Source organism: Coloeus monedula (assembly GCF_965178545.1).
Source record: "Coloeus monedula genome assembly, chromosome: 15".
Taxonomy (NCBI): Eukaryota; Metazoa; Chordata; class Aves; order Passeriformes; family Corvidae; genus Coloeus; species Coloeus monedula.
Window position 1 is genome coordinate 17726824 of NC_138795.1, and position 12142 is coordinate 17738965.

A 12142-nucleotide genomic window follows, 5' to 3' on the forward strand; every position below is an offset into this window, starting at 1 on the left:
AGTAGCAGGAAATTCCTGGGGTGGATTTCCTATGCTGTGATAATCCAGAGCGTGCTTACGCTGTGGTCGGGATGGGAAAGGGGCTGGGGGGGCTGAAAGCAGTTTGCAGAATCAGGAAACGGGACCAAGAGGGAGGAATTTGTCTCCTTTTAAACCTGCTTGTTATAAGGTATTTTTGTGTATGGATTGTCCTCTAGCAGGCACATCAAAGCAACTTTGCAGAGGGAGATGTGAGGTTGTGCCGGGTGTTTGTCCCTCTGCCTGTGCTCCCATGGTGCAGAGGAATTCCCACAGGGCTGCAGCTCCTCAGTCACAAATGCCTCCCTCATGGTTTGCACAGCTGCATCTCAGTTAGAATTTGGCTCCCTGACATTGTTTTGGTGCAAGAACTCGTTTTGTTTGTAAAACAAACCAGCAAGAGATTTGTGTTAGCAGAGCAGCAGCACGAGCAGGCCAGGCCAAACCCATCCGTGGATGGATGCCAGACCTGGGCTCATCAGTACAAGCATTTTGAAGACTCCAAATAGAACATTTTGGATATTAAAAAGTCCACCTGGGGAAATCTCACTCTATTGCTCTTGTCACTGAGTCCCAAGAGCAACAGAAAGGGGTAACTTTCTCATTTATTCCGCTTTAAATTACCTGTGTGGTTGTCTGGTGCTGTGGCTCAGGTGTGTACACACCTAAAGCTGGGAACTGTCACCTCCAGGTCCATGGAAAAGAACAGGAGTAGGACACTTGAGATGGTCCAGGAGAGCCCAGAAGCCCTCACCTGCCATCCCCACACTGCTGCATGAGCCTGTGGGTCACCACTGCCCTTCCCTTCTCCAGGAGTGCAGAGGCACAAACACCTGTGTGCCTCCCCCTTTGCCACCAGTGTCCTCGTTTTCCTACCCGTGCTGTTATCCCAAAACTGTCTTACAGCTCCCAGACAGACGGATCAAAGTGAAAACCCATAAAAAGGGTGAAACTTGTGACTGAATATTTCAAAACAGTGTTTTCACGCTTCCCTTTTCCCAGGTTACCTGTGGCAGACTCCAGCCATCTGGTGTCTGCTTTTGGATAAGGACTGTGCTCCAAAACCCAATGGCCTCAAAGGAGAGAACAGAATAGAATGGAATCATTGAGGTTGGAAAAGACCTCTGAGATCCTCAAGTCCAACCTGTGATTGATCCCTACCTTGTCACCCAGCCCAGAGCACTGAGTGCCACATCCAGTCCTTATGGAGAAGGAAATGGTGGGCACTTGGAGCAGCTGTAGGAGAGATGCCAGGGCTGATTTTGGGGGGTTCTACAAAGTGCCAAGTTCATGGTGGCAGAACCACAGAAGCTGGAAGGACCAGTGGGAGACAAGAGGCGCATCTCCCCTTCCCCAGCTGCCACTTCAGGCTTTCTGCACATAGATTGTGTCAGCTACGCTGCTGACAGAGAGGGTAGTGTTAGAAAAAAACAGTTTTATTTAAATAACTGATACCCTGGGGTCCAGCTGCAGCAGTGTCCGTGACAGGTACTTTCACAGTCTGTGATCACATGGATGTATCTCACTGTGCTGTGGTTGTTCTCACAACCCCCTCCTTGGGCCTGTCCTGGGAGGAAAGGGCCCTCCCGCTGCTGGGTGGGATGGGAGGCTGGGAGAGCACTGGGAGAGCAGGGTGGGAGAGGAGGAAGGCAAGGACGGGCAGGCGGAGGGGAGCTAAACAAGGTGAAATCAGTCGTGGAGAAACTCAATGGGGCGAGGCAAAGGAGGAAATACACCTGTCTAGACACGGTCCTACAGTGACCCTGCTGGAGCTGGGGGTGACCTTGGGCACCCCAAATCTCTGACTGTTCTCTCCCTTCCTCAGCCACCGAACTGCTACAGCCCCGGGGCAGTGTCCCCCAGGCCGAGGCTCTGCCCGCGGGCCGACAGCTGCCGCAGGAGCCCCGCGCCCGTCTCGCTGTGCACCTGCACCTTCTGGGACAGGATCATCTCAAACAGGGTGCTCATCTCCGACAGGAAGGTGCTGGCCAGCCTGGTCCCAGTGCCACTGGGGTCAGCCCCAGCACCTTTGCCAAAGGTCTCAAAGGTCCTTGGTTTCTCCTGCCTCGCAGCTTCCTCGTCCTCGGGGGAGCGCGGCGAGTCGGGGGAGAAGACGTTGTCCTTGTAGCTGCTGGTGAGGGGCAGGGACAGCCGGGCCACCCACGCTGGGTCTGCAGCTGTCAGCCTCTTGAGGGCCAGCTCTGGGGAGCAGAGAAGGGGGGGGGGAGGGGAATAAATCAATAAAAATATTGATAAATGAAAATACCTAAAATCAGCTGAGAGCAGTGATTGTAACAGGTCACCTGTGACACCACGCAAACCAGCAGGTTAACATAGCCAAACACAATAGAACTGGTTTGAAACTATTGGGGGGTTTGGTTTGGTTTGTTTTAATAAAATAACCATTAGAATCACTGTTCATTCTCATTTGTTGCAGTCCCAGTTGGCACTTCACTATATTGTTAGCAAAGCCTGAGAGAGGGAGGGTTTAGGACTGGCTGAAGGGGAGCAGACAATGAAAAGCTTTCCAGAGGGAAGTGTTGGACACAAAGATAGTGGACTTCCCTTCAGGGTCACTCCAGGGTGGGAATGTGCTGTTAAAGAGGCAGATTGAGACCGAAAAGAAATGGGTTATTGTGAAAACAATAATACCAGAATGAAATTCTGGATTATAAAATGCACAGCTGGGTGGTTGGAGACTGGGACCGAACAATTGAGCTCTAAAGTAGTTGTTCCTCGATTGGAAACAGCTGAGGAGCAGGGGGAGCCTGGGCTGGGGGCTGGGGCAGGCTCGTTAGTGCACCAGTAATTTGATTGTGGCCCAAAATGAGCGACTGGAATCACACAGAGGATTGGTTGGGGTATTCCCTGCTGGCAGGGAGGCACAGCCAGGGTGGATTGTTACTGGGTGTGACTGGGGGAATTACACACAAATCAGATGATCCATCTGCGGGAGCAGGAGCTGAAATGACACCAGCAGGGAAAACTCTGGAGATGAAACCAGGAGTGATCCAGGCTGACACAATGGAGACCCCAAGAGGTGGGGGGGGGCTGCTCCTAAGGAAGCGAGTGCTCTCCAGGGATCTGACTGCAACCTGTCATTATTTTGAGGAGATAAGCACCAGCAGAGGAAATCTTTATGCTTAAAATAGTGTTGGCAAGAGAAGAAGTGATTATAACTGTCCATGAATAAACATCTCCTGGAAAATAAAGGAAGGACCCCATAGCAGAGGGAGCCTGGAATAGCTTCCCCGTCAGACAGCAGGAAGGGAAACAGGGATTCTTGTTTTTTGAGGTAGCTGGTAAACAAGAGTCCGTGCTGTGGTACACAGAGGCTGCATTCCAGCCCCTCATTGTTCCTTCCCAAAGCACATCCCAGAAGCTCGGGGGGGTTTGGAGCGACCGCCGGGTTTGGGAAAGGTTTTGGGAGCAGCAAAACCTCCCTGGTAACAAAACCCAGCAGTGGCAGGGTAGCAAGGGCTGGAGTTCCCTGTAACAATTGTGTGGCTCTGACACAAGATGTGGCATCTGAAAGGAGGGTCCCCATTGCAATGCTCTTACCCTGCTCATTCCAGAAGGTCATCAATAACACCCTGCCACAGCTGGGACATGGGATCTGCAGTCAGTGACTGAGACACAGCTCCTTCCTCAGCCAACCCAGCAAGTTGGCCTTTCCCCTGGAAAACAACTGTCCTGGCATGGGCTGGGGACAAGAGCTGGGACTCCAGCCTGGTAAGGAGAGAAGGGCAGCTACAGCCCTCAGATTTTTGTTTCAGCTGGAGCCCCAAAATTCTTCTGTGTTGCTTCACATGCAGGGTTTCTCTCTGCAGTCTCAGTGTTTGAGTCGCAGTGACTGTTCCTGGAGACATCACCCGAGAGTGCTGCAGGTTTTGCTGTAAAACATGCAGCGATCTCCTCCCCGGCCTGCAAGAAGCCACTTCATTCCCTGAGTACTTGGCTGCCTCATCTCTGGAGCAGGGCACAACTGGTCTGCTCTCTGCAGGGAGAGCCAGGCTGACAGTCCCGTGGCCATGAAACCTCATAATTATGTATGTTTAATTTGACCAATAACTCTTTACTGCCTTGTTTTAATGGTGTTTGGGGAGCAGGGGTTGTTTTTATCATCCATAAAGTTCTATCTCTCATCTGCTGCTGGGAGTGCTGCGCTGGGCTGGTGGGGGATCGGCGCTGACAGACGGTGCTGGGAGTTCATCCCGCAGCATCAACAATCCCAGAGCTGCCTGGGACTGCAGTCCCTCCGTTGGGAGCAGCACAAAGGCCCAGCCAGCCTCAGCCAGTTGTTAGGATCCTCCTGAGCACCAGCAGTGCTTCCTTCCTCCCTCTCAGGATGCAAGTCCACGGCTCTGTTTGTGTTTGGGAGAGGAGGAAGGAGCCCGGCAGCTCCGGCGGCTGCGCTCGGCCGCCTTTGCGGGAAGGTCTGGGCTCCTGGGGAAGGTTTGGCACCCCTGGAACACAGCAGCCTCTTTGGACACGGCCAGCAGGAACCCACCCAGCCACAGCCTCAGCATTCCCTGCTGGCACAGAACAGGCTGCCCAGGGAAGTGGCGGAATCATCATCCCGGGAATGGGGATGTGGCACTGGGGACACGGCCAGTGGTGGACCTGGCAGTGCAGGGGACAATGCTCTGAGAGGGCTTTTCCAGCCCTAATGATTCTATGGAACTCCAGGACTTTGGCCAAAGGGGTTTTTTCCTGTTAGATGTAAGAATCACGGGAGATGGCACTTCATGGACCAGCCTCACCATAGCCCAGATTTTCCAGGATGCTCCCTGGAGTAGGCAGGTCCAGTCCTGGCAGGACTGGATCCAGGCAGAGCTGCTGGGCAGGTCCACCAGTCCCTTTCCTGGCATCAGGGCATGCCAGTGCACCTGGGATGGAGCTGGGCTCCTGGCTGCTCCCTGCTCCTGGCTGCAGGACCTTGGAATCCAAGGAAGCTTTTAGGTGTCAGCCTTTCCTTTGTTTGCTCCTTACTGGAATAAAAGAGCAGGAAGGCAAAGGGGGAGAAGCAGCAGGTATTGTCCTTAAGGAAGAGCACCAAAAAAGCCCAGCTCTGGAATTCAAACCACCCCAGCAGCAAAGCTCAATGAGTTTCTCTTGACTGTGGACGAGCACAGAGGCTCCACAATGAAATTTCTGCTACAGGACATGAGTCAGCCCAACTCTTTCAAATTGAAATGCCAGGAGAGGAGATTTTTAGAACAAATCAATAAAAGGAACATGTAGAAAATGTCAGGCCCAGATGGCATTCACCCCGGAGTGCCAGAGGAACTCAGATATGAAATTGCCTGGTTTATTAGCTGCTGTTCATTAACTACTGCTTCAAATGAATGCAGGATCAGAGGGAGGGGAGGTGGAAATGGTGACAGGAGTTTTTAAGTGAAGGTGAATCCAGCACAGGCAGTCAGAGAAATCCTTCTGTGCAAGGCTTAGCAGAGAGAGCCACGGAACTGCTGCTCCCAAAGGAACCACCTGACATTGTCAGATGGGGAATTGTGTTCTGGAAATTTGGAAGGGCTGGATGGAGAGTCCTGCATGACTTTGGACAAGGGCCTGAAGTGAAGGATGAGGGGGAATGGCTTCCCACTGACAGACAGGGTTGGACAGGTTGGGAAGGAATTGTTCCCTGGGAGGGTGGGCAGGCCCTGGCACAGGGTGCCCAGAGCAGCTGGGGCTGCCCCTGGATCCCTGGCAGTGCCCAAGGCCCGGCTGGGCATTGGGGCTGGGAGCAGCCTGGGACAGTGGGAGGTGTCCCTGCCCATGGCAGGGGTGGCACTGAATGGGCATAAAGGTCCCTTCCAGCTCAAACCATGCCAGGATTCAGTTCTGTGATGGCAGAGGTCACCTGAGCTGGTGGAACAGCACCAGCCAGGCTTGCAGGGGACCTGAGCTGTGCCTGAATTTACAGCCAGGTTCTATAGGGACTAATATGTGTTAAAAGCTGGGAAGTGAGGGTAGGAATAATTAATCTTCCCCACCAAGGGAGGTCATTAGTGGAGTCCCAGAGTATCTGCTCAACACAGTGATAAATGACACGGAAAGGGGACAGTGTTGGTGTTGACTCCACTAAAACACCCAAAAGCAGAGGCTTGCTGAAGGACCTGATAATGCTGAGTGCCATGAGCAAAACGTGGCTGGTGAATTACACCAACTGTCAGATAATTGTCCCAGGGAACAGCAACCTGTCATGTGTTGATGGCTCTCCCTCCACGCAGAGGAGGGATTTGGGAGTCACCACAAACAGAGCTCAGCGTGGAGCTTGGCCAGGACAGGAATGAGGAACAAACCAGAAAACCTCCTTGTATCCCCAGTGGACCTTAAACACTGCACACAATTCTGGTCACACATCTCAAAAAAGATACACTAAAATTAAGTTGGTCACCGGAGATGAAGAGGAAGGAGGAGCCCAGAGGGACTCTGAGGGTACATAACACCCTGAGGGGCTTGACAAGGACAAGTGTCCACCTTTCTCACTCTGCACGGACCAGGACACCATGAAGGGAGGGCTCAGGCCAGCGTGGGAAGCAGTTCCCCAGCTGCAGTGTGAAACTGGACCTCACCCCTCAGCAACGACAGAGGTCAAGCTCACACATCGCTAAACCCTAAACCACAACAGACACATCCATGGCAGGGAAGAGCAGCCATAAACACGTGGAAAATTCCAACATGAAGCTCAGCAAGTCCCTTTGCCTGGTCCCAAAAGCCTGGGATGGTCCAGACGTGCTGCCCCAAGCCCTGCCCCTGCCAGAGCCACTGCAGGAGGTGCCATGTGCCCCTCCAGCCAGCTGCACCTCCTGGCTGTGGTTAGGGTGTGTTACCTGAGGAGATCCCGCTGCTGGAGCCCCCCCAGCCCCACCCTGTGCCCGTAGCGAGGTCACCTCACCTGCCTGGGGCTCCAGGAGGGTCTCCAGCTCCTCTCCCACGAGCTGCTGCACCGAGAGCTCGAAGGCGCTGTCGCAGTCGCGGTCCCCGGCCTCGCTCTCGCCGTGCCCGCTGTCCTTGGTGCTCAGGCAGTCAGTGTCCAGCCCCGTGTCCAGCCCCGTGTCCAGCCCCGTGTCCAGCCCCGTGTCCAGCCCTGCAGCCCTGCCAGGGGGTCACAACACCCAGGTCACTCCAGCTCCCAGCACAGCCCTGCCCCAATGAGCCCTTGGAAGGGTCTCTATCCCCCCAAAATGCCCCGGACAGGGGCTGTGGGCACCCTCCCCATGCATCACTCTCAGAACCAAAGGCACCTTTGAGTGCCCCTCAGTTAGTGAGTTTTGGGGGTTCGCTCCACATTTCCTGCCTGAGAGGGTTTTTGTCCTTCTGCAGCAAGATCACAGAACCACAGAAGGGCTGGAAGGGACCTTAAAACCCATCTCATCCCACCCCTGCCATGGGCAGGGACACCTTCCACTGTCCCACGCTGCTCCAAGCTCTATCCAACCTGGCCTGGGACATTTCCAGGGATCCAGGGGCATATCCTGAGCAAACAGGGACCTGCTGGCTCCTCCCCATGAATTCAGAGGAGCTTCCCTCCAGCATTCCAGGTGAGGAGCACCACAGCCCAGCCCTGCCCCAGAAGCCCTGGAGCTGCTCTCCCTCCCTCTCCATCCTCTGCAGCTGCAGGTGAGGAAGGTGGAGAAAGCTGTGTCTGCCCCTGGCCTGGGCAGGTGGGGACAGGGGGACATGGCAAAGCAGGGATGAAGCCTTGGCATCCTCAGGAGTGGGCACCCAGAGGTCAGCAGCATCATTTAATGGGAACACCATCAAGTTTGGAGATATCTTGGCCACCCAGCTGGGATATCTCAGTGTTTCCAGCCCTGCTGCAGTTCCTCACTCCTTTGCCCCCTGGCACAGGGTCAGGTGTCCCAAACTCACGTTGACAGGCACTAAGGAATTGCCCAGAGCCATGAGAACACTCATCCTTGTGCTGCTGCCACCAGAGCTGGCCCACTGTGTGCTCCTGCGCACCCAAAACTGTCAGAGTTCTTGGCAAAGGATGATGGTTCATGGCCATGGAGGAGCTCAGGTGAGTATGGAGGGACCTGCCAAAGGTGCCCCAGGAAGGAGGCAAAGAGCAGCTGGATACCACTGGGAGCCAGGACCAGAGGAGCAGACCCAGCCCCTGAAGAGACAACCTCCAACCCCAGGGGATGAGCCTTTCCCTTGTGTCTCTGCCCTGGTGTCTCCTGCCCTCGGAGGTTTTGGACTGGTGGGACTGGAGCAGGGGAAGGGGGCGTGGGGAGGGAAGTGCTGGGAGCCAGCCTTACCTGCTGCCATTCTTGGCCGTGTACTTGTTTCCCCTGTAGTTTGTTTTGGGCTGGAACTGGCCCTGGTGCAGCAGGGAGAGCAGCTGGGAGATTTGCTGCAAGGCAGGAAAAGCCTGTTGAGCCCCGGGCTGGCCACTCAAGCTGCTTCCTGCCAGGACGTCCCTCCGAGCCCCCCCCCGGCCTTTTTATAGCGTTTCCTCCTCCTGCAGATGGCTCAGCATCCCCACACCGGGGGAAAAACAAGCCCTGGGCAGCCCACCTGGCCCCGAGCTCCCCCTGCACCCCTCCCGCTGTTCCCTGTCCACGGGATTGTCCCCTTCTCCCCGTGACAGCCCCGCTCCCGAGTGTCCTGCTGGGGTGACCCTGCCGGGCGGGGAGGGTTGTTCATCCTACCCAGCCCATTGAGGCATCGCTGCCCAGTCTGGGGGAAAAGACCAACCGAAGACCATCAGGGTGCACATTCCCACCCCCCCAGGGTGGGCAAGGCCCGGGCAGGGAAGGATTGGGGGTGTCCACACGCCCGGGGCAGCTCCTACCTGCACTGGGGGTGACTCCATCGCGAACTCCCCGGTCGGGCTCTGTTCCGCCAGGGCCACCAGCGACAGCCGGACCAGGCTCCTGAGGATCTGCTGGTGGGGCTGGGGCTGCCCGGCTCCCCCCGCACCCACGGGCTGCTCGGGTGGCACCTGGGGCTCTCCCATGGGTGGCTTCACCAAGCTCTTGCCGTGCAGCGGTGCCTCCGGGGGGCTCCCAGGCTCCTTCACCAAGTGTTTGGGTCTGTGGGGCTGGCAGGGCCGGCGCTGCAGGATGGGCAGGTCGAAGGTGCCCTGCTGCTCCTCGGAGTCTTTTTGTGTCCTCTGATTTCTCAGGGTCCTGTAGAGAGTGGGGGTGAGGTGGAGCGGAGCCTGTGGGGACCCCCCGGCCGCGGGGGTGGCTGTGCCAGGCTGCTCCTCCTGGCAGGGCCGGGGGGGCTCGGGCTCCCGGGGGCGGCCCCGGAGCAGCGGGACCAGGTGGATGTCGGCCTTCTGGATCTGCCTGTGCGGCTTCTTGAGCTGCTGCTGCCTGCGGGCGTCCTCCGCCTCCCGGCAGTTGTAGGCCATGCCGTCCTTCTTGTCCTTCTTGCGCAGGGACAGGGTCAGTGCCAGCAGCAGCAGGCACCCGCCCAGGAGAGCGGCCAGGCAGATCACCACCACCACGGAGAGACTCGGCCAGCCGGGATCCCGGGCTGACATCTTGGAGAAGGCCCCGTGGTGCCGGAAAAGCAAGCGGAGCCGGGCCAGGGTGTGCAGGGGGGTGTCCCCCTGGTCACTCACCCGCACCAGCAGCTCCCGCCGGCTGCCGGCCAGGCTGCTGGCATTGCTGGCGTTGAGGAACACCTGCCCCAGGAGGGGGTCCAGGATGAAGAGCCCGGCATCATCCCCACCCACCAGATCATAGCGGAGAGCCCCGTTGATGCCGGAGTCCACATCCCTGGCCACGATGGTGAAGAGGAGGGGACTGCCAGGGCACGACACCAGTGTGGAATTGGTCACTGCCACAGCCCCCTGGGTGCTCCCATTCCCGGGGACCACCCAGCAGCACCCAGTGTCCGCATTGACCAGGACAGACAGCGTGGCCACCCCTCCCACCAGCGCTGGCGTGATGATGATGGGAGCGTTGTCGTTCTGGTCGAGCACAGCCAGCCTGATGGAGATGTTGGATGCCAGCTTGGGATGCCCTGCATCCTCCGCGGTCACCAGGAACTCCAGGCTCCTCACCTGCTCGTAATCAAAAGCTTGGAGGGCAAAAACATCCCCAGTGGTGGGGTCGACTGAGACCAGCCCCAAAGCAGAGGGGTCCGGGATCCTGTAGGTGACCTTCCCGTTGAAGCCCAGGTCGGGGTCGGTGGCACGGACGGTGAGCAGGAAGGCAGGTGCTTCACTGTTCTCGGCAACAGCAGCCTCGTAGGCGGCCTTCTCGAAGGCTGGGGCGTTGTCGTTGACGTCGCTGATGCAGATGGTGAGGTGCTTCAGCACGGCCAGGGACAGGTCCCCCATGTCCCGCACCACCAGCGTCAGGTTGTACTCAGCGCGCCGCTCGCGGTCCAGCGAGGCGTTGGTCAGCAGCGCGAAGCTGTGGCTGTTGGTCCTCTTCAGCCTGAAGTGCTCGTGCCCTTGGCTGAGGGAGCAGAGCACTTGCCCGTTGCTTCCCGAGTCGGGGTCGCTGGCTGTCACCAGGGCCACAAAGCTGTCCTTGGGGAGGGCCTCGGAGAGCACGGGCACCCGCGCGGCCCAGGTGACGTGGACGTCGGGAGCGTTGTCATTGACGTCCAGGACCTTGACCAGGACCTTGCAGTGTGCGGGGATGGGGTTGGCACCCAGGTCCCGCGCTTGCACATCCAGCTCGTAGGCGTGGGTCTCCTCGTAGTCCAGAGGGAGCCTCAGGAGGATGCTGCCCGTGCGGGCATCGATGCTGAAGGTGCTCAGCACCTCGGGGGGCGCGTGCCTGCTCAGGCTGTACTCGATCTCCCCGTTGGGACCCTGGTCGGGGTCGGTGGCCGTGACTGTCACGAGGAGGGTCCCGGGCAGGGCGTCCTCCCGAACCTCCACCGTCAGGGAGCTCTCTGCGAACACGGGGCTGTTGTCGTTGGAGTCGAGGACAATGACTTTAATCAAAGCAGTACCTGATCTTGGTGGCTCCCCGTGATCAGTGGCCGTCAGCACGAGGTCGAAGGAGGAGTGCAGCTCCCGGTCCACCTCCTTCACCACGACGAGCTCGGCGTGCCTCGTCCCATCGGAGCTGGAGACGACATCCAGAGCGAAGTGCTCACTGGGGGAGAGGGCGTAGGTGCAGCGGGCATTGGGGCCAGCATCAGCATCCAGGGCTCGATCCAGCGGAATCCGTGTCCGCAGGGATGCGCTCTCCGAGATCTCCAGCTCCAGCTCGGGCGTGGGGAACCGCGGCGCGTTGTCGTTGACATCCATCACCTGAACCTCCACGTGGATCAGGGCCGGGTTCTGGGCGGCCAGCACGTCGAAGGACACCCAGCAGGGATCACTGTGCCGGCACAGCTGCTCCCTGTCCACCCGCCCGGCCGTGCTGAGCACCCCATCCCCGCTGCCCACGTGCAGCGGGAACCTCCCGGGGGTCTCCATCAGCTGGAACGTCTCCGCCGCCTCTCCGCTCTCGGCGCCCTCGAAGTGCTCGGCCAGGCTCCCTATGACAGTGCCCGGGGGCACCTCCTCCAGCACCCGGTACTGCACCGTGAACGTGGCCACCTCCTGGGCATCGGCGCTCAGGAACAGGTACCACCACCACAGCGCCGGCAGCTGCAGCGCCGAGCGGCTCAGCCCGAACACGCCGCTGGCCGAGCCCCCGCGGCCCCGCCGCGCTGCCATGGGCTGTCCCGCCGGCCACCGCATCCCCGGAGAGTCCTCACGGCCACCGCAGGGGCTCGGCATCCTCTCCCATCTCCGAGAGCCGTGGGCGCCAGCCAGCGCTTGGAAAGGAGGGGAAATCACGAGCAGGGCTGGCCTTTGTCCCCCGCGCTGCCATCACCGGGGACGGCTGCGACAGCCCGGAGCGGAGGGACCGTCCCGGGAGCAGCCACCGGCCGGCTGGCCGGGCTGGGGATGGACCGGCCGACATCCTATGGAAACCCCACCTACAGGAAAAGGGAGGACCGGGCTGGTACAATGCCGGGGCGGGGTGGCGGCTCGTGGGGCGGCACGGGCCCAGCTGCGACAGGGTGTGGAAGTGCCCTCCGCTGCCACCCTGCAGGGACCGTCACTGCTGTCACCTGCAGAGCACGCTGCCCACAAGGTGTGATTCCTGCTCTCCCTGACCCACCACAAACCTCTTATGCTTCAGGAAGA

The 12142-nt window shown here is 58.5% G+C and overlaps 1 protein-coding gene across 1 annotated transcript; it reads right to left on the minus strand.

Annotated features, from left to right (window-relative positions):
* Positions 1-1849: 1849 nt before the first annotated feature.
* Positions 1850-11728, minus strand: PCDH12 (protocadherin 12; the record flags this gene model as incomplete). The annotated part of the gene is made up of 4 exons (XM_082291660.1): positions 1850-2219; positions 6920-7119; positions 8289-8383; positions 8825-11728. The coding sequence occupies 4 exons, from the start codon at positions 11726-11728 to the stop codon at positions 1855-1857; spliced, it is 3564 nt and encodes a 1187-aa protein (XP_082147786.1). The 3' UTR covers positions 1850-1854.
* Between the last annotated feature and the right edge of the window lie 414 nt (positions 11729-12142).